The following is a 22,393-nucleotide window of genomic DNA, read 5'->3' as shown; positions in this document are numbered from 1 at the left end:
CCGAAATGCTCTTAGAGTAGTTTTGAATGTCATATTTCATTCATCCTAAGCACAGCAGTTTCTTCAATATCGCTGTCCTTTGTCTTCTGTGGTCTGGAACAGTAGTAGAAACATCTGTTTATGCCATTGATTTGGCAATTATTAAAAGGACATTGAATAAAGGAGGTTATTAATGGAAAGGAGGAGTGTTCAAAGACCTCTGCCAGTAAGCTCTGTTTTCAATAGTTCTGCAGATTCATCACTGATTTTGGAACTTGATAGTAAGTTGATTCTCTGGATCAGTCTGTAGGTTAACTTAAAGACACCAGACAAGGGCAACAGGAGTATTTATTTTGTTTCCCAGAGAATTTCATCTTGGTCTTTGTGGATGAGCTGAACTGTGAATAATGGTTTATTTAGCTGAGCAGATGGGAATAAGTTGATACACATGTTGAGAATTCTGCATTGATGGTGTAGATCAGCGTTTGAGTAGAAATGAATAAAATGGATGATACAGTGAAACTATTTCCTGAAAAATCACTAGCATGGGAGTTTGCATTTCATTCAGGTGCTGATGGTGAAGTAGTACTTAGTTAAGCAGCAGATTTCAAACCTATAAGCTCTTGTGATAGCTTGCTTAAGACCAGATGCACAGTGCTATAAGGCACAATGTCAGATCCATTAAACACACATCCTTGACTTAGAGAAGGATGAAAATGAATAGCTGAGATATTTTAGGTAATTGCCTTGAGCAACAGCGATGGTTGTATTCCAACAGCTCCAGTAAGTTACAAACAAGCTACAGCTGAGGCTAGATCAGGGAACTGATAGTTTGCACAGTGCCTGGCGTAATTTTGTTGGGAGAGCAGCACACATGGTGTGTGCAGGCTGTACTCCTTGGTGTCTGCCCTGAGCTCCCTTACAGGAGGTGTCTGCGCCCACAGAGGTCTGGTTCTGGTAACACTTCCCACTTCCCCAGCTGCTTTAGTTTTACCTGAAGTATCTTACCACGTATTGGTTTTCACTGAGTAAGCCTTAAAACAGGGTTTCACTCATTCAGCTGCTTCTTACCCTTTGGCAGCTATAAAAACTACAAAAACTGATAGTTATGGAGAAAAAAATGTTATTGAGCGGTCTTGGAACAAAATGGTATTTTACACGGTCTAAACAGCCACTCTCCCCTAGGTTTTTCCTTTTCTTGGATGGGTGGAAGAAGGGAAAACCTCATGAAAACATGTGATAAGCTGGACAAGGATGTCTTTAACAATATCAGCTGTACAGGATTTGGATTGTACATACGGAAGACTGTCTTTGAAATACATAGTTTTTCAGAACCTTGCTCTCTAATTTCAAGGAAAGGTCCTCTTTATGGTAACTGGAGATGAGAACCTAAAGGTATAGAGAGACATCCTGTTCTGCAGTTTGACATCTCTTGACATATGGGCATCTCCTTGTGGAGGTGTTAGGTTGCAAATCTAGTAGCAGTGATTTAAATAGTCAAATTTATCAGTACTTTATTTTGTGAGCAAGGTGGATGCATAAAAGAGTTGAACATAGCAGTTGAGTTGCTAATTAACTTGGCTCTTAAGTATGGCTTTTTGGAAAGTAATGCTGCCTTTTGTTCCATTCCTCCCAGAAAGGCAGGGTGTGCTCTGGCTGATGTCTCTGGTGACCTGGGGCATGAAATGCCCCACAAGAAAATCACAGGAGTGAAACGTGTTGTGCCTTAAAGTGCCTGCAGATCCTGTGACTTGTTTGCTGGGGTGCTCTATAAGGAGGGCGTATTTTGTGAGGAGAGCGTATGTGTATCTATACCATCTCCTTTTCCTGGTTACATCCCCTGCATTGAAAACTGAAAAAGAGAAAACATCCTGTTACAGACGAGCAGGTGCTGGGACTTGGTATGGTATAAAGATAGATGTGATTCCCTACTATACCTTGCTACATTGGTGTGGTGTTTACTAGATGTTGACCAACTCCAATTTTCCAAGATGAACCTGAAACTCTTAAAGAGTTTGTGCCTTCTCCTGCTTCCCCTGACTTGAAGGGCAGAGAAACGTGAAAATGGAGGTGATTTGGCTTGACTTGTTATGAAGCCCCTGAATAATATTTTGCATCTTATGCACCAAATGCTTAAAATCCTTCTGTTTTGCTGTTCATGTTAAGTAATCAGGCTGAACAGCAATGCATAGAAGGTAAAAATGGAAAATCCAGTGCCAAGTACATCCCTTTGAAAATATAGCGTAGGGTATAGGTATATGATTCCTTGGTGTATATATATATAGGGCTTTCCGTGGGATGGAGACATGCTGTGTAGACTAAGCCAATTGCATTAGGGGGGATGGAAGTCACCTGCAAGTAATGTTTGGATATTTAGAGATCTGGGAGGCTGAAGTGGAATCCTCAATGGCAGAAACTCTTAAAAATTAGGAGTGCCAGAAGTGTCATATAAACCACAGAAGAGAGCTATTGCTCTCAGTTTTTATATGAAAAGCACCTAAAAGCTTTGTTAATACGTACAGGAATAAAAGGAAAAGCCAACTGAAGTGCTGAGCGCAGGCAGAGCTGTGTGGCCCGGTTTAGCCTTGCCAGCGGCCGCTGTGTGGGTGCCACAGCGTGGAAGGGACCCGGCCTGAGCTGCAGCCCGGGGGCCGCTGGGCGCCTCGCGGGGGGCACGCTGGGCAGGGCACAGGCGTTGTGCTGGATCTGCCCGCCATCAGTGGGAGCAAAACTGGGCACTGGTAAATGGAGACAAAATGACTGAAGCGAAGAGATGGCACCTCTCATGAGCCACGGTGTTGTCTGTCTGGCAGACACCTAGGACGGGGATCTCCATCTGGTGTGGGCTGGGCCGCCGAGGAGCAGCTGCTGCCATAGGAGCCAAGGTCCCTGCCTGCCGGAGTGCCGGGGCCCTTCTGCCGGGATTAAACCCACAGGCAGCCGCAGTATGGCCGGCAGAGCCGCTGGCTCTGGTGGTGAGCTCTTTGTCTTCACAACCCATCACCTGCATGGCTGCTTTTTCCTCTCTAACGTCACTCGTACAGCCTCAGGATATGGCTTAAACGTTGTGCTGTACTCTGCTTTCAGATGCTCGGAGTGGTAAGAAACGGAGTAAGGATTTTAAACACCATTGGGGGAGCAACATGTGCAACTGGGGGTCACACGCAGCCAGCCAGACTCTCGCAGGGCTCAGCTTTGTATTCAGATGCGCTGGCCTGGGAGCTGCAGACATTCCAGATACTTGTGTTCATTTTGGCTGTATCCAGGCACGCACTCACAAAGAGCAAGATGCGTGCAGTGAAGTATAAATCCCATCCTCTAATGACTCAAAGCACTGTTGTGTGCGCATACATGCTTAACAGATTGTATAATTAGCTGGCTTTGTAAGCAGGCAGCATGTATGATTCTTCAGTAGTTATCTAGAAATCTTATGTGGTGTAAGGAGTGTATGCAGGTCCTTAAGCTTGTTGTATCCACGCAGCAGTGACTGCTGGGCAGAGGAGAGGGGGCTGCATCCCCCGTGCCCGGAGGAGACGGGCTTCCCAGGCCCAGTGCCATCACCTCTGCCTTTTCCCTGAGCCCCGGGCTGGCAGGCAGCTCTTCCCCCTTGGCTGCCAACGCTGCTTTGGCTGGCTGCTCTGGGGGTGTGGGGACAGAGTGGCAGGGGCTGTCCCCAAGGGCAGCCTCCATGCAGCGCCCTTGAAGACGGGCTTGCCAGATCGCGTAGCCGCCTGCTTTAGCCTGCACAACGTGAGCTATGACTAGAGCCCTTCTCTTGGTTTGGTTAAAAGTTTGGTTAAAATCAATAATTTCCTTTTATTCCTGTACGTATTAACAAGTTTGGTTAAAATCATGGAACGGTTTGAGCTGGGAGCGGACTTAATGATCATCGAGTTCCAACCCCCCTGCCATGGGCAGGGACACCTTCCATCAGTCTTCCAGGCTTTGGCTTGGGCTGCAGCCTGTTTTTATATCAAAGATTTAATTCAGAAACGTTAGTCCTGGAGGTCGGGAGCCTGGTTGCAGAGTTACCCTGACCCTGCAGCACAGGCAGTGCCGGGCCTGCTGGCAGAGCAGCTGCTGCTGCGGTGCTGTGCCTGCTTGCCCTTGGGAGAGGTGTCGCTCCCCTGGGAGCCGGCTGCCAGCGAGGAGGAAGGCTGGCGGAAGGCTGGCATTACTGCTGCGGAGGAATGCGACAGGTTGTGCCGCTGTCCAGGAGACGCCGAGGGTGGGAACGCGCACCAGGGCCCAGGGCTGCGTGCTTGGGATTTCACTGGAGCCTGGGAGGAGCCGGCAGGGAAGCGAACATGACCTTGAAAATCCTTATCAAGATGAAAAGGTGCAGTCAGCGAGCGCATTCCTGCGCTGGCCACGCTGCGCACAGTGTGCGGCCTGGCTGGGCTGACAGCGGGCGCTGCGGCTGCAGAGCCCCAACAAACAGCTCCTTGTCATGTCTTCAGGGGAGCGCGCCCCGCAGCCGGCACAGGCGTCCCTCGCTGCCCCGCAGGGCTGGCGTGAGCGAGGGGGGCGTAAATCTGAGGGACCAGCTTCTAGGCTGACAGCTTCTATGCACTTCATTTATAAGTAATAATGAGTCTGAAGGCAGCAGCAAGGCGAAGTCTGGCAGCTGGAGAAGATGGGCCACTGGAGGGGACCAGTTTTAATTATGATTCCATGGCAGATGAAGCTCATCTACGAGTTTGGTGCCCAGAAATCTGGTGAGCAGCCAGACAGCTCATCACAACCAGCGAGAGAGGGGGTGCAGTTTTCCCCAGCGCTGCTTCTGTTCCTAACACTCCTCTGTCGCTGGCATGCTATTGACTGCAGAGTCCCCCTAACCCTGTAGGTAAATTCACTTGGCAGAAAAGTCTGGGTGCTCTGCTGTAGTGTTACTAAGTGGAGGCAGTCTGTGGAAGGGCTTGGAGGGTGCAATAGGTGAGGGCAGAGCTGCTGGACTGGGAAGAGGAGCAAGGAAAGGGTGCGTAGGGTAGAAGGTGGTAGAGATGCTTTTTGTGGGAGCAACAAACCATTAGCCTGGCTCAGTCGCTGATGTCTTTGTGCTGCAGATGAGACACAAATCTCCCTCTCTCCCCTGTACTAGGATATGTCCTTGTACAGTCACATGCTGATTCAGGTTAAGAAACTGCATCGCCTAGAAATTAATCCTTTTTTAAAATACTTTTTGGGTGCATTTAATCCTGAAGTATGTCCCAGGACAGCATCATGGTACAGATAGAGAACTGTTGTAGTGCAAAAAAGAAATCAGCGCTTACTACTATGACTATGAATATGTGCTGCAAAATGATAAATGCTTCATTCCTGAAGAAATTGAAGTGCTGTTACAGCTTGACTGTGACAGTGGCGCTTTTATTGCTGAGACTGCTGCAGCTTGGGGAGCAGATACTTTAAAATGCATTGGGCTTTTTTAAATCCTCTTGACAAGGATAGAGTAAAAACATCTCTCTCTCTCTCTCCATGGCTATATGAACTTGCTCTTGCATGCTGTGTGTTTTTTGTTTGGGGAATTCAAGTGTTCACTAGTGTCTTTTAGATAATTCCTTTCTAAATGCTTAGCTTAGAGCATGTGGGCAAAAATCTTGTCTTGCTTATCAAATTCAGATCCTTTCCAGTTTTAGAGGGTCTAGATGTGTGCTAGGAATTTGGATGTGTGCTAATGATCTTGGGAAGTCTGCTTGTAGCTACTGTGGAATGGTGTGGCCTCTGCTGAGAGAGGGAGCTTGGCTCACTCCTGCTGGCTGGGGCAGTCCGTGTGCTGTAGTATGTGAAGACTTGTCTCGCAGTTGAATGAGCTGAATCAACTGGCTGAGGAGTGTGGTGAGTCTTGCTGTCACCTCCGATGATCTTGTGGAAGTACTGCTTGGTCCTGTTGAGTGGCGGAGGTGTCGGAATTGATAGACTGGTGTGTGCTGTGTCTAGCTGGGTTACAGAGAATATGCTGCATGTCCACAGGCTGCTCCTGGGCGAAGCACAGGATGGCATGAACATGCCATTTCTCTCAATACTGGTGGACTTAATAGCCAGCTGCTTTGTTGGTCCGAGCTTGATGTCATAACCCCAGCTTTTGTTTACTGTGATAGTTAAGATGAATGCAGCATCTTTGTTTTTTTCTTACCCAGCTTGAAAGGCTGGGTTGAAATGCAGCCTGTTTGTTGTGATTCACCTCCTTTGCTTCCTAACATGGAGCAGTTAGTATGGTGGTAATGAAGCTGGTGTCTCTGCTGTCATACCAGCCAGGAACTTGAATGAAGTGCAGAACCTTCAGAGACTTTAAGCTAACTTTTTTTTTTTTTTGTCAGGCTATCATAATAAACCTTGAAAGCACTAGTAATGAGACAATAACCACCAGGCATTCTGTTACAATTAAAATTGAGGGAGGTTAAATGCCAACCCACCTACTAATATCCAGCGCAGAGTTTGTGACCTGGGTTTCTGAGGAGTGATTTGCTTGCAGGACCACTGGCTTGCTCTCAGCTTGGCTCTAGCAGAATGTTGGTTGTCTTCTCACAAGGACCTACATCTCAGTCACTTAACATGGATGTAGGAGGTCCTGTGTGTTCTTGTTAGCTCTGCCACTTCCAACGGCCAGTACTGTTGAGGTGAAACTCTTTCCTGTACTATTGCATTGATGTCGGTAAGGTTATAAATGTCGTTACCAAAGCCAGAATTTAGTCTTCTTGGGTTACTCTGATTGTATTGTATTTTGTTTTATGAAAAGTTGCAACCTTTTGCTCTTTCCTGAGAGGGAGTGCTATAAATCTGGACCTTTTTTTTTAAATGTGGAAGAAGATTGCTATTTTTTTCCAAAGTTTGGAGGCATTGCTAGCAGAGTTGACTCTCTGGAAGGGTGAGAGACTGACTATGGTGAAAGATGGTTTTTGTAACAGTAAGAAGCTTCAGCACACCAAAGTGAAGATATATGCTAAGACCATTGACAAATTATTTCTTTTGTCTAGAATATTTCTGATTATGAAATGTATTTCTCATACATTTCAAAGTATGTTTTATTGCTTCTGAAGGGAATTAGGGTAGTTTACTTAACTTTCATGTCAGGACTTGATAATCTTTCAAGGTCCAAGCAAGTTTTACACATCTGTTGTATAAAGAAGTAGGGATGGGATGAGTAGGAATACAGCGATATCAACAAGGCATAAACAGTCTAAGGTGTTTTTTAGTCACCTTCACCGGAGTGTATTGGAAAGAGGAAGGTTGTTCCTTTGGAAGAAGGTTCCAGTGCTCCTTTCTCATACAATAAAGTAAATTAGTAGCTAAATATTAGTAGTAAGACTATGTAAGGTGTGTCTGCGGCACATACCTAGACCATAAATTGTGCACAGCAGTGGTGAAGTGGTATGTATGCTGTTTCTTCACTTAGTGGAAAGAAATGCTGTGCATTTTGATCTGAGGAATAACTAAAGAGCTTTTCATTCCTGATACCTCTGTAAATGTGTACTGGACGTTAAAAAATAAAAAGTATGGTACACTGCATTAGGTAGCAGCTTGGTTAACTACCTCAGGCCAAACCATCTAGCAGTCTTCTCCACAAGGCCTTTACAACAAAGTAACTGTCAGTCACTCCGTGGTAAAAGATGACACTTTTACACACATGCATGCTCATGTTTAAAGATGCCACCTTGCAATTTTGGCAACCAATTATAATTTGTGATCAGGATATCACTTATTGCTTGTTCTTAACTGCTGAGCCCTTCTGCTTACATCCTCTTTAAACAATTGATACCGCTTGGATCCATGAGCTTGTGTTCATAGAGATCCTCAGATAATACTCCCTGCGATGATATTTGAGTTGTAAACATTCTTGGGAAATGAATTTTTCATAGGGAGTTCTCCCTTAAAATCTGAAAATGACATGTTGCTTCTGGGATTTGTCTAAAATTTTTTAAATTTTGAGTAAGACTGAAATGCTTCTCCTGGGCAGGAGACAAGGCAGCCCAGTGTAATGAAACGTACTGAATTCCAGAGTTACTGTCCCCTTTGTCTCATACACCAATCTGGAATGCTTTAGGAGAACTCATTTATTTTTCCTGTGGCTGTGTAAATTCTGTGCAAAGAAGAGGGAAAGGGTCTTCTATGAGCCCGGTGTCCCCGGAGGAGACAGTTGGCTGTGGGCTGGTGTTTCAGGAGGGAAGGGGCAGCCCTCCTCCAGCTGCAGGCTCCCTGGGCACGGGGGTGTCCCTCGCCACCCCCAGCCTGGCAGCTGGGAATTGCAAGGGGTGCTATGAGTAGCTGCCCAGTTTCAAGATACCATGGTGCCGGTATGTTTGGCTTTGCCTGTGATTAAGTCCACATTTGTCTGGAACCTGAAGAAGGCTTTCACCTTAGTGGTGGCACTGGTTCAGGGTCTTGAAAGTAGAGAATACCAAAACCACGGTCTTTCTCCCAGTTTGATCTGAGCTGTGGTCCCTGAGTCTCTGGCCTGCGCCTCTCTGCAGATGGACTGTTTTCTGTCTTCCTGAGCCGAGTGCTGGGATTGCAGATCTTCGGCAGGCTGCTTGTGTCGCTTCGGAGCTGGCAGAAGGACTGGCAGTGGGCTCTGAGCTGCACGAGGTAGTTGGGGAAGGGTAATGCAAAGAGCAAGTGGCATAATAGCTTCTGTGTTAACACAAATTTAATCTGTTTGCAAAATATATTGATAGTGGATCATTTAAAATAAACGATGTTTGTAAGAGTAAATCAATTAAACTCACTTGGTGATGCAAATCTCATTTTTGCTGTCCTCAAATGAGCGAACAAACTTCAATAGTTGTTGATTTCTATTGACTCCCTTGCAATGTGTGAAGTACTGAGCTATGTTTTGTGCTTTGTACAGTTCTGTCTATAAACACAGTTTGGAATATTTTTTTTAATGGCTTAACTACATAGTAAATCAAGGCTTTGTTACTTTGGATGAAAAGTTACTAAACCTATTAGCTTTATACTCGTTATCTTACGCTTCTAACTCTTCACATCTCCTAAATCCTTACTATTCTGAGGTTGTTCTAGACATCTGTTCTTGTTTTGACATTTCTGTTTATTTTTATACAGTATGACTTTTCAGGAACTGAGGAGTTATTGCATCAACACTAATAGCCACAGTAGATAGTAAAGCTGATAACTGTGAACTCCAGCTGCTTATGTGCTTCAGCAGTCGCTGCATCCATGAGCCGAGTGCTGCCTAACCTGGGCTTTCTCCTCTTTGGAGCAGAAGTGAGGTGCCATGCCTTCATTTCCAAAGGCTGTCCTCAGTGCTAACCTGTAAGACTGAGTCTGTTGAAATACTTCTGGCTTGCTTCTCTTGAAGAATGTGGCATGGGTTACAGTTTGCAGGGCAATGCTTAAGTACGTGTTCTGTATCTGGAATTCACAGTTGCTTTGCAACTGGAGGGAATTTTGTTGTTCTGTGTTTTCCGCTGCTCGACATCTTGACCAGGCATCTCCTCTGATTCTTACAGGCAACCAGAAATATTCCTGCTCATACCTGGTACTGCTGAGTTTACAGCAGCATTGAAGGGGGCCCATGTCCTCCCTGTGATGGCACTTGGGCTTCTTTGGGGTTCGCTTCACTTTGTAGCTTCCTATGTGTAGCTGGATTAAGCTCTATCTGGACAAGATCTCCAAGTTGAAAGGCTGCTGTCAGATCAGAAAGCAGTTAAGTAATGTTTGCAGAACTGACCTAGGTATTGCATAAAAGCTAAGTGGCTGCATCCGATCTTAGGGCAAAGAGCAGAAGAGGCTGTGGTGATGGTTTGCTGCTTGCCTAGACTATGTGCTGCAAGTGATGGAGGGCAAAGACCCTGCTCATCTTGCTCTTTGGGACTGGGAACATCAAATAGCTATATAACTCAGTAAGAATGTTTATAATGCAGAAACAGTGAGCAGGCAGTCCTACTGAAGCGGCTGTGCAGTTAGCAATTAGCCCAGTGCTAGTGGGAGGTGAACCAGGGGGCAGCATACAAACCACGTGCATGTAAAACCAGCCTCCTGTGCTTCCCTTGCCCTTTTTTAAATACATTTCCATACCAGCAATGCTTGGTTTGTATATTGGGTGGACTAGGGAACCTGGATGAGTCTAGTGATGCTGTCCTAGAATTGTCTATTTTCCCACTTCAAATACGATGTGCATAAAGGGCACAGGAGCTGGTAGTGTTGCAGGAGGTATTCGCTGTCATATTGCTCTTTTTCACAGTAGAACATGCTGATGAGAAATACAGCAACATCTGTTGCTTCTGTTAGAATTAAGGTTTTCATTCACCATTCATGAAGTGAAAATTCAGTGCCCGATGAAGTCTGTGGGGTAAACCACAAATCTGTTCCTCCTTACAGACATGCAAACAGTCAACCCAGTGCTCACTCTGCTGCCACTGCCTGTCTTTGCATGCCATTGTCCATGGGATAACGTGTTCCTGAATGTGAAGGTACAGCAATCGTTCAATACTTCCCTCATTGCCAAAATCTCAAATATTTATCTTTTTCTGACAGTAGCTATTGGTTCCCTGCTACAGTAGCTGTATTGTGGGGGGGGGGGGGGGGGAGTCTCTTATACACCTCTTTATCTGGAGGCATCTTGCCAATGTAAACTGCTGCCACCCACACTATAGGCAGCCTTTCAGAGAAGTAGGAGTGCAAGCTGTAAGAACAGAGACAAGCCTTCCAGTTCATAATCTCCCAAATATGTCAAGAAACTAGTCTAACTACTCTGTCTGGATGTTTGGCAATTTACCCCTTACTGTGAAGTGACCAGTCCCCTTCTTTGAGAACAGTTGAACCTCTGGGTGAAGGGAGAGCTGACTTGGGTTTAGTTAATCTATTCAGGCTGTGCAGGTGGCAAGCTGCTTCTCATCCTAGAACTGAAGTCAAGCTTAAAAAAAACAACCTCAACTATTTAAAACTAGAGACATTTGAATTACTTGCATAGTTAAATTCCAACTTTTGCATGCTTTTAATTTAGTAGTGCTGCACTCTTCTCATCAAGCTGTACCTTACTCTTTTATATTGTTTCTGCTTAATCAGTTCAGGAAAGTATGCAGGATATACAGGCTGGCAGGCAAGTTAATGTTGTGAGAAGCCTCAGCTCCCATTTCCTGACTTTTTAACCTTGAACTATCCCAGGAATTTTGTATTTGAGTGATTAAGAAGGTATGACTGACCTCCTGCCTCTCTCCTGCTAGCAGAACCAGTTTGTTAATCTCTGGGAATGATCTAAAAATCTGTAAGTGGTTTTTGATAGTCTTCTTGCAAATAGCTTAGTAGTTCTTTGCTTCCAGGAGTAAATGATCTGTACTGTAAAGAAATGCATGGGCAAACAGACTGTCACTGTGTGCAAAGTAGAGCTTGTAAACATGCAAGCATTTTCAGAAGTAGATAGAACAAGCAAGCAGCTAACTTAGGATGAAACGTACTAGGCATGCTTGTTCTGGCTGGTGGGGTGGTAAATTGTGTATTATATAGCTCAATGCTTCCATGAATCTGTTTGAGTAACAGAAATGTATTACTATTAAAGGTATAAATGTATTTGTTTGGAATGCTCAAAATACAGGCTGTTGCCTGACTTCAAGTGTCTTTGGTGTCTCCTGATCTGCTTTGTGTAGCACCTACTTGGGCAGCATGTGACTAATTGCTGTCTAGAAAGAACAATTTGGATGTTACCCACTCATGTGAAAGAAGTAGAGGGTCTAAATTGGCAAATTACGTACAACTGAAGATCACCTTAGTGAGGTGCAGGGGTTGTTCTCATGTCCTGGCCAAAGAGGGCATCACTGAGTTCTTAAGTGTCAGTAAAACTGATTAAAATTATAATAGCTTGGAAAATAAGCCATGTGTTTAGATGTTGGGTTCGCTTATCACAGAGGTGGCCTAGTGCATGGAGTGTCAGGGGCCAGGAGGAGACACCAGATGAAAGAGATCTTTGGGAGGCTGAGAAGATGCTCAATAACCATGGCAGCAAAGGAAACCACTTCTGAAAAGAAAACAGCTCTGCAGTCTGAGTTGCTTGAGATGTTGTGTTGGCTTTTTTAGGGCGTTGCTATTGGTGATGTTTACATTGTAATTTAAGTAAATTTGTTTGGTTTACAGCAACAACTTAAAATAAACTGTTTTTCTCAGACTTGATTCCATTTCTAGTGTCAGGGGTGTAATTCTGTTCTTAGTTATCCTTTATCACAACAAGGCCAGGACCAGGCTGCAGTGCTGTAGCTACTGACAGTCATTGAAATGATATCTCTTTGGGGTACCTACAAGTTTAGGGTGACCGTCCCTTTGTGTGGGTTTTGGAATAACATCCATCTTCCAAAACTTTGAAATACCGTATTTGATCTCTCATCAGACTCCTTGAACCATAGTTAAGAAAAGATCACAAATTTGAGAAGCTTCTTAAAGGCTTCTCCTTGTCACCTGGGAAGCACGTTCCCATTCATAGTTCTTGTCTGTTTATGGTGGTCCTGAATGAACTTCTTTCTGCTCTGCCTGCTGTGGAGGTCTCCCCCTGTAAACCCACTGCAGCTGCTGAGGTTTTGGCACAATTGAGGGTGCTGTTTGGCCAGAGCTGCCTGTTGTGTCACTGCTGAGGACGCTGGCTGCTGGGGATATGTTCTCATCACCTTTTCCCTAAATTGCAGTTGGAGTGGGAATCCAAGGGAGTGTTTAGTCGTGCCCAGGTGTGCGGTGATGGGGTGAGGAAAGCTTTGCCAGCAAGGTCGTAAAACGGGGCCTCTTTACTGCCACACCTTCAGCTTCCAAAGGCAATTCTCCCTGCTGTGAGGGAAGATGCTCCCAGGGAAAATAGTTACTATAGTGATGAATAGCCCTGGTGTGTTTGAGGGCTGGATCACCAAGTTGAGTAATAAATGTGTAGGAGTCTATTTTTGAAAGCTTTTGCGAGGAGGAGATTGCTGTAGTCCTAGAAAATTTGTCTGCAAAGTGATAGGTTTTTCTATGCTAAAGTTTAAAAATAATCATCTGTCTTGAGAATGGGATGACCTCATTAAAAACAAAGAAGCTTGTATGTTATTGTGTCGAGCCTCCTGGCAGTGATTCTTGCAGCAGCCTTCTGAGTTACAGTAGGAGCTGGACCTATTAACAGGTTCCTCAAAACTCAGACCCACGGGGATCTCGTGTGCAGCTACCCCAGCACTGCAGCTGGAATCGAGGTGCTTTGAGCCCATTCTCTGCCCTGGTCTGTGTAGCACATCTTGGCTTCTCTCACAAAATGCTGGGTTTAGAAACTGTTTGGTTGTGTAAGGGAAATGGTGGGAGTAGAAGTATCTGCCAGGAGTCGTAATTTGTTACCTTGCCTGACGTCTTGCCCATGGAACCTGTATGCGACATAACACTCGCTGTGTACCTGTGAGTGCAGGGTGGAAGGGGAGAAACAAACGGAGCTGTTAAGCTGTTAGCTCCGGTGGCTAATGCTGTAGCTCTGTGAAGAGCTGACATGAAGGTCCTGAGTGATCCAGGTACTACCTTTGTTCCTTCTGCTGTGAGCTGCTGCTGTCAGTACAGTAAACTGTAGGAAATCCCCCGGTCTGTATTTTCACCCGTATAGAGTCATGAAGGATTTTGTGTAAGGCCATGTGATCTGTACTGAACTAATTAAAATAAGTCTGTACTGTTTATATGGCTTTACTGTGTTAGGGGGTTTTGAGGAACCCTGCAAACATAGGGATTAAGTGGGTTTATGTACAGCATAGAAACTGGCAAACCACTGTTGGTTTGTAAATGCTTAAACGCCTTGGTTGACCCAAGCACTCTGCTCTCGGCACATATACGTACATGCACATACGTACTTAGAGCCATGAGCGTAACTAAAAAGCTGCATGTGGGCTTGCTAGATTGCTGTAGGCCGCCAGTTGGCACTGAAATCCAATAATTTCAAAAATAACATTTCCTGGTTTAAGAAGTTCAGAACTGATTTCTGTTACCTTTGTAGTATTAACTCCAGATTCCTAAGTGGCACAGTTCACCCATCTCCTGCTCCCGTCAGGAACCTCTGTACAGCCATGTTTAACAAACCTTCTGTCAATCAAAAACTTGTTATACAAGGATTATTTGCCTTCAGTTTCCTGTGTAATGAGGTTTTTGATTGACAACAGTGGAGTTGAAGACTATAGAAAGGATTTCTGAATCTGAGATGAGCAAGTTTCCATTTAATAGTGTTTGCACATGATAACATTGGCTTCCAGTTTTATCTGCGAAAGAAGCTGAAGGTGATAGATCAAAAATAAGAAATATAGAAACCCTTCTCATTTAAAAATGATGTGACTTACAAACTAGAGGTAGGAATCTTAACTTTGTTTCCTGCTGTGGGAGCAGGATTTGAACATCATTTGCTGTACAAATACTTGAGCTATTGGGGGCAAACGTTTTGCAAAGATGGAAGTGTCTCGGTACGCTTGCTGGCCGGTGGGTGGGCAGTGGCTTTTCCCTCAGCCTGCTTCTGCCTGAAGACCAAAAGGTACTTCTTGGGTTAGGAAGCTGGGTGATGCTGTTATCTTCTACCTCTGTTACCAGGATTAGTTTCTGAAACTGTGTCCTTGACTTGCTGTGTGCGGTGGGTGCTGAGGGTACCCAGTTTCCAGGGGTCCTAATGAGCAATTGCGCTTGCTCATGTAAATTTGTATTTCTTGAATGAAATCAGGTGAAAAAATAACATATTGGAAACTAAGAAAATATGATGGAAATTGATAAATCTAGGTTGATGTGTCTTTTTCAAAATGTTCGCAAATGTTCCTGAAAATGACCCTGGTTAAAACTTAGGTCATGGGGGAAGGACAGTCGCAGGTAGGATGAACATGAGGTACCGGTGAGTTGGTAGGAGATGAACACGTGAGTTACTTCTTGGTGAGCTAGAAGGCCAGAGTTAGGTATGATGTACAGATATCTTCTCTAGCTCAGGATGGCTTCTCTTGTGGAAACTCCACACCAAGTTTAGCCTCCAGCTTAGAAGCAGATGGAGTGCTTCAGGGGTAGTTCTGGTCCGCAGAGCAAAGCGAGCGTGGCTGGAAGATTTAGACTAACTCATGTGTCTGAAAGTGTAGTCTCTTAACGCAAACAGTTTGGGTTTAATAAAAAATGCTATACCTACAGACATTTTCTGCATTGGGTTCCCTCTTTGTGACTGGGGATCAGCAAAGTCAGGATTTTCTGAACTTTTGGGTACCTTGCTTTCTTTTGAATGCTGGCTGCATGTATCTGGAGATTTTCCTAATGGAGAAGGGTAAGGAATGTATAAACCATTTTGTAGGTTTCCTTCCTTAGTTATAAGCGCAGTGGATGAAGAGGGTCCGTTCTTCTAGATTGCTGCTTTGAATCTAGCCTGCAGAGCAGACCTCTTATATGATAACATGGTTTGACTGAGTTGATGAGATTTTTCCAAGGCTGATAGGAGGCTTTGTGAATTGCAAAGGAGATGTTTCAAAAGAAATAGTTCTGTAGATGTGCCCTAGCTTTAACTTCCCAAATGCAGAAACAGGCCTGTTTTATGCAGAAATAATATACTAACTGAACCACGTTTTGCTGTGAGAAGGAAACTTTACCTTTTGCTCGTTTAATCTGTCATGCTACTTTGTGAGCGTGCTTAGGGAGATGCTTGATTTTAGACCCCTTTTGGAATATTGATTTGTTTCAGTCTTCATAAAAAACCTAAAATCATATCTTAAAAGAAGGAAAAAATATTCTCCTTTTCCTTTTTATGCTTTATTTATATGCTGACTACAACACATATTACATGTCTTTTCTCTGTAATTGTAGCATTGCTGCTTTGTGCCAGTTTTTCCCACAACAGCAAGGAGCAGGAGTTTAGAAGAGTAAGTAACTTGGTTATGAAGCTGCAGTTATTTGGGGATATAGGTATACAACATATGTTGCCTGTAACAAATGGAATTACTCTTTAATTCTAAAACTAATTACTCTTCTGTTAGCTAGTTGAATGACAGATTTCTCCTGTAGTGAGTACTTACTCCTCTGTACGAATGGAATGGTTGCAAGGTTGCGAGCAGCCAGGGAGGACAGCACTAGTCCATGCTTGGTGGTGGGTGCTCCTTGTGAGATATGCTGAAAATAGGAATCTCAAAGGTGAACATACTGTCAGTTTATAAGCTCTACTAACTGGCAATTCTCCAGCTGGCTTGTGTCATTGCTGTAGCAGACTGATCCTGCCTTGCTTTTTCTCCCGTTTTTCCAAAACTCCAACTGAAAGAACTGGCCGGATGCAGTTCATGCATTGCACTTCATGTGGGAAAATAGGAATATGCATCCTTCAATTGCTTGTTTCTGGCTTCCTATCAAGTCTGACAGTTCCTGAGCACATCTAGAAGGAATTCAGCTGCTTCTAGCAAAATAGGAATGGACAAAAGCTGAGCAGAAGCTTTATGAGTTTGGACCTTCAAAGCTGGCACTACAGTGCCATTCCCTGATGAAAGTAGTCTGAAGTCCTGGAGCTGACAGTGCAGCTCCATGGTGGTTATAAAAAATAAAATAAAATATAGAAGTTTGATTTTAATCTTAGCTGTGATTCTTGAGCAGAATTCTGCCGCAGAAAATACCACTCAGTATGTAATACCAAAGTACATTTTATACCTGCAGCATACACTCACGTAATGTACTTTAAGTATGGGTTTAATTACTGCTCCAAGTTGAGGGATGTTTGTTTGGATCAATCGCCAAAAATGGTGCGCACTGTAGCTGGGAAATGGGAAATGCATGGTTTCTGGTTTAATTAATCTGTAGGGCTGAATGGAAGCTGGTGCGCAAGGTTAGAGACTGTGCAAACCCAGGATGAAATTACACCTCCTCTTACAAAGCTCTCTATAGAAGTAGCAAACCAGCAATCATTCACAGCAATATTTTCAGTGTTACTAATCAAATGATGCACTGGAAAAGACCACTTGGACTTTGCGTGGCCTAGATAGCACACACTACTCCTGACTTTAAATGTGTTTTTACAAATAAATACCAACCTTTCCTCCTTTTCCTTGTCCCAGATGACATCTAATAAGCGCTAAATCTAAGCTTTATCATAGACTACAGGTGAAAACTTTTCACTGAATTTTTTTAAATATTTGTCCAAGGAAGAACAGTGCTGTGCTTATCAGGGCAATCAAATAATTACTACAGCACAAGTCCTCACCAGTTATGCTGAAGTATCATCATGCTGGTTTTCCTGATGTGTGTGAAGTTGAGACCAGCCCTTGACAGCTTTTGAAAATCAGCTTGATTCTGAAGTTGCAAGAAAATAAGTGGAGACCAGTTCTTGTGGTTGTCTTTTTGCTTTATTTTTCACAAATGCATGGCTGTCCTGAAGACACTGAGGTTTTTCTGCGTTTGTTTTGGTGGGCTTGCAGGAGAAGGTGCCCTCAGGAGCATCTCTATGGGTGCCAGGACAGAGAGGCCACTGATGTGCCGCTCCCTGGGGTGGGTTGGCACGTGTGCTCAGGCATTGTGCGGGCAGTGGTCTGCAGCACCATGCTGTGCCCACAGCAGCTCAGCTGGTGGCCGTCCCTGCGGTGTAGCACAGCAGAGGTGCTGGGCACTGGGCAGGGCCAGCTGTGTTCCCCATTACCTGTCGTTGTCCCAGCATGTCTGTGCCCCTCTGAGGGATGGGAGCAGGTCCTCCATAATCCAGCGTTCAGCACTGCTCCATTCCTCTCCTCTCCCTGGCCTGTGTCCACATGAACTGCTAATGTTGAATAAAAGGAGATGCCATTTTCAGAGAGGTGAAGGTGCTAATCCTAATGTTTTAAGTTAAAATGGCCGACATGTTTGCAACAGCACTTTCCATCTGTAGTATCTCTAGAGAGTTGCTTGTGCCTGACGTTGCTCTGCATTTTTACCCTTGTACATCTTTGACTTGATCAACTCGGAGCAGCACATACTGGGTACTCAGGCTGGGGAGACAGCTTGGTCCAAGGGAAAAACATGGGATAAAGGATAGCAATCGGAAGTATTGAGATTCTATTTTATTTTCAGGTAATCTCTATTTTCTAGACAAACATGCTTTTGGTACACAGTCTAGATTAAAAATAGTAAAAATAACCCTTTCAGTGAAAATTTGTTGAGAAAGTTGCACAGTTCTGTGTTGTGAAGCTCATTTTTTTTGCACTGCAAGAACTCTAAATTAAATTGAAATTTTCTGAGAAAACAGTAGTTCAAGCACGCTGTAGATGGCAAAGGCAATGTGTTAAAAGTGAAATGCAACAGCAGGTAAGTAGAGATCTCAGTGGCTTACGTAGGCCTTACAGAAATGTTCCCACCTCGTTCTTACTGTGTACCAGACTTCCAGGTCATGTTTTGTGGGAGAAATTGTTAGTCATTAAACACTGATTTTATGTTGAACCTCTTATGGTTGGAGGCTTTTTCCTCAAATTCCCCTGCTCGCTGATGAGTGACTGTAAGTTATTAACATGGGGCTACCAGTTTGTTGCTGTGTGTCTGCAGATGAAGCATGCTCAAGTGTGCTTAAAACTTAATAAAACTCTTTATCTGCTAGCCCTGCTGAATTACCTTTGGATATGAAAGACTTTCCACAAACCTGTTCAGTCTCTTGCAGTGGGTTGGAAACTTGTCCTCTTAGCCACCTTACCTTCCTGGGGCATGCTGCTCGCACGTGGCACAGTGCGATACAGCTCCATGGCTGCTTTTATGACCCAGTTGCTCATAGTATGTGCAGCGTAACTGCTCGAGAGGGGCTGTGGTGGTTCACAGATGTCCCGTGCCCTCTGCCCAAAGGTAGTTCAGGCTCATGGGCCCCAACGCGAAGTCGTGGCCCTCCTTCCAGGTACGCCGCGTGTGGTGTGGTGGGGCTGTGGGCCTGTGGCATATTATGCTTTTGGCAGCTGGCTATGTGAGATACCTGCCAGCTTAATCCTTCCTGCCTTGTGCCTCCCTGCAGTGCTGTTGTCGGTTAGTAGTTTTGTTAGCACAAGCTGAACCTCGTTAGAGTCAAAGGGAGGAAAGGGGTATGGTTGTGGTGACTGAAATCTGTGGGGTTACTCAAGGAGTAGGTACTCTAAGCTTTTTTTTTTAGCCTTACAAGCCTTCAGGTCATTGCTGGATGTGGTCTCTAATAAAAAAAAAAAACCTCATCAGAGCAGTATTGCGGAAATACTTCCTCATTTGGACAGAGTGGGTTACACTTTTTTGTGATACTGAGAAACTAATCTAGTTTGTCATTAATGAAACAGAACATATTGCAATGCAAATGAGTGGAGTTACATGACAAGTGGTCCCACAGTCCTCAGCACTTGCTATTGATTCTGCAGTCTTAATTATTCATGCTATGCAAATTGCATTTCTCATCTTGCTCCTTCTTGTCTACATATTTTTGATACAGGACTTGCCTGCAAACAGTCATCTTGTTCTTTCACTTGAGAGACGAGGATTGTTTCTGGCAAAGTTCTTAATGTTCCTTTGTTGAGTGAATACTGGCCGAGCCAGGCAAGGCTCGGCAGCTCTGTCAGAATGAGTTCATCTTGCTGTAACTTCAGATGAAGAAAGGGAAGAGTTTTTGCAGTATTATTTGATAAGAACAAAAGCTTTAAAATAGTTTTCAACTTTCTTTGTTTTCTACAGTGAAGCCCTTGTGGTACTTGCTTTCTGGTCAGTTGTTTGGAATAGACATATGGGACTTCGTTTATTCATCCAAAATATTATTTTGCATTTCAGGTATACTAAACCACTAACCTTTGCAGACTGCATTAGTGATGAATTACCATTAGGATGGGAAGAAGCTTATGACCCTCAGGTTGGAGTTTATTACATAGACCACAACACCAGTAAGTGACACATTATTGTATTTTTGCAGAGTGATTGTTTTGTGCCTGTGTTAAAATATACTGAACACAAAACCACAAAATCGCTAACAGTGTGTTTTAGGGTAGATGAGCTCTGCAGCTCATGAAATCAAATCCTGTCCTTCTCCATTGTACAAGTTACTTCTCTCTCTACAACAGGAATTTGAAACCTTTTGGTTTGCAGTCTTCAGATCATCAGTCATGTTCAAGCTAATGCTGTGGGACACACCTCTGCAAGATTTGGCTCTGCTGAGGAGTCTGACTAGGTGACGATGATCTGGAGTTTGTTCTTAGCCTGGAATGTGTCCTTGTGGCAAGACCATTGGAAACAGTGCAAAGGTCTTGTGTTAATTCTCCTGGCAGGGATAACACGAATGACTGCCTGAGCTCCCTTTGCTGCAGGGGTTTGCACTGCCTTTACTCAAGAGGAAGCTCTCGAGTAGGCTTGGGATATCCTGAGAGGTGTGCAAGTTGGAAAAGAGTTTAGTTCAGGCTATTAATGTTTTTATATTGTATCCTCAAACTAAGCCACCGCTTACTCTCTTTGTTAGATTGCTTGATAGACCAGAAGTGTTAGGCTTTATAAGCTCTTTCAAATTATAAGAAAATACAGAATTTGATATATCAATACAGACATTGTTAGGAAATGTGTATTGGGTTTTGCTAGAACAAATCCCCTTAAAGTGATGAAGAAAACAAATCAGTGACTATGGTTCTCTTTACAGAACAGTTCCAATTGCAGTCCAGAAGTTCACAGCAGAACCATTCCCAGGCCTTTCTGGAGGCGTTTGTAATTCATGCAAAGAGAAGAACTTTTTAAAGGCAAAAGTGCCCTGAAGTTGTGGTGTGGTTTTTGGTTTTGTTTTTATTACTTGTTTTGAAATTTTCTTCAAGCCCTTCAACTGAGAACTTAAGCTGGTTTTTTTCCCTGCAAGTTACAAGATCTTTTTTGAAAATAAAAATGTTGAAATCTGTTCGGGGGGGGGGGGGGGGTGGTTGGTGGTTTGGGGAGGGGGGTTTCCTTTCTTTTGGCTATCTTCATACCCTTCCCTTTTTCAGAAAAGCCACGTTTTCACTTGGCCTGAGGCTAAAACCTGGAAGGTGCAGTAACTTCTCTTGGGTATTAAAAAAGCAAAGTGAAAAAAAACTATTCTTAAAAAGCAGACTGACTGCCTTCTGCAATAGAAGGATCAAATGTCTCCAGATGTGAAGGTGATACAAATATTTTTTTTTTAGAGCTTATGTCATCCCAATATCACAGTATTTACATATCTTTAAATGGCTTTATCCTAAATTTTTTTTTCTGTGAGGTGGGGGTTGTTGACTTTTCCTTTTACAGGAAGGTATAGCGGGGAAGAAAGGGTAGACAAGCCTACAGGGGCACGCAAAGGAGATCTGCAGGGGAGAGGACTAAACAAACTTTGTTTGAGAAGCTGCTAAATTGCAAGACACAAATTGGGGTCTCCATAGGTCTGTGACCATGTCTTGTGTCCATTTCACTTCCACAAGAAAGCACTCACGAGAGTTAACGAGGTTGCTTTTTAAAGACAGTCTGAATCTTAACGCTTTTTCCAGTCTCATTTGGGTCTTATGCCTGTGCTGACAGTTCTTACACCTTTTGTAAGTGCAGAGCTTAGAAGTCTTGCTAAGATTTCTTTTTAACTTCCTTCTGAATGATGTAATGTTTTCATGACTGTGCAGCCAGAAAGAAGAGCCTGCGCAAGCTCTCCAGAAGAGTCTTAAATACAGTTGGACTTCCCTTCCCTCCTCTGGTGTTTGGAGGTTTGCTATATCATGTGCTGGAATGGGAGATGTGCTTACCACGGTGTTCCACGCCAAGAGCAGCCCAGAGACAGGAGCATGCCACCTTCCAGTGACTCTGAAGGTTTTTGCTGTGTTAAGCAGCAGTGTTGGATTAAGAGGCTCCTGCCAATTCAGTTTTACCTGTACAGTGCTTCTGGGGAAGCTGTTTGTTCCCTGTCCCTTCCCAGTGAAACATCTCTGGGGCTTCGTGGTTTTTTCCTGTGATCAGTTCCCTCCTCTGGTTTACCAGGCAGTGACATGGACTGTGGCAGTAGCTGTAAGCCTCTGCAGCTGCTGTGCGAGCTGGCATTGTCCCCAAAAGAAACAATATTCAGCCCGTGTTCTGAAGCGAACATCAGGGTCACCTCTGACCACAAGAAAAACTTGACTCATGTAAAATGGGTGAATGTTTCCAAGAGTCTTTTCCTTGTCCCCTCAGAGCTTTCTTTCCAGTGTGAGATGTATTTTTATCTTCTCATTTGTCTTCCTTCCCTGCCCACACCGGAGGAAGCTGGGCGCTTGTTGTCACTGTGGCCCATCCTAGCCAAAACTGGGGCATTAACTTATTCCGCCGGCGTTTGCCTAAACAAGGATGGCTAGCTGTGGTCCTGGGGGACACAGATCAAGTACAGGAAGAATAACCTCATTCTGAAGCCTGCAGGGGGACATGGCAGCTTGTCAGACCTCCTGAGTGATTCAGCTAGCAGAAACTGCACTGTGTACATGGGACAAACCAAACATGATCGGAGTTGTACATTTGAGTTGCCCCCAGGATGAACGTGCGAAGATCTGGTGGCAGGTCTGAGCCCTGG

General features: G+C 44.2%; 1 protein-coding gene across 2 annotated transcripts in view; it reads left to right on the top strand.

Annotated features, from left to right (window-relative positions):
* The window catches only part of WWC1 (WW and C2 domain containing 1), a 73,984-nt gene that overhangs the window by 15,382 nt on the left and 36,209 nt on the right, over nt 1-22,393 (top strand). The window contains exon 2 of one of the 2 annotated variants that reach the window (XM_055717805.1): nt 19,651-19,760. The exons of the other annotated variant lie outside the window; for it this stretch is intronic. Coding sequence (XP_055573780.1) covers nt 19,651-19,760 — 110 coding nt within the window. The remainder of the gene's footprint in view (nt 1-19,650; nt 19,761-22,393) is intronic. 2 annotated transcript variants of the gene reach the window in all.

This window comes from Falco cherrug, chromosome 8 (genome assembly GCF_023634085.1).
Source record: "Falco cherrug isolate bFalChe1 chromosome 8, bFalChe1.pri, whole genome shotgun sequence".
NCBI lineage: Eukaryota > Metazoa > Chordata > Aves > Falconiformes > Falconidae > Falco > Falco cherrug.
This window is presented reverse-complemented; position numbering and strand designations above follow the sequence as displayed.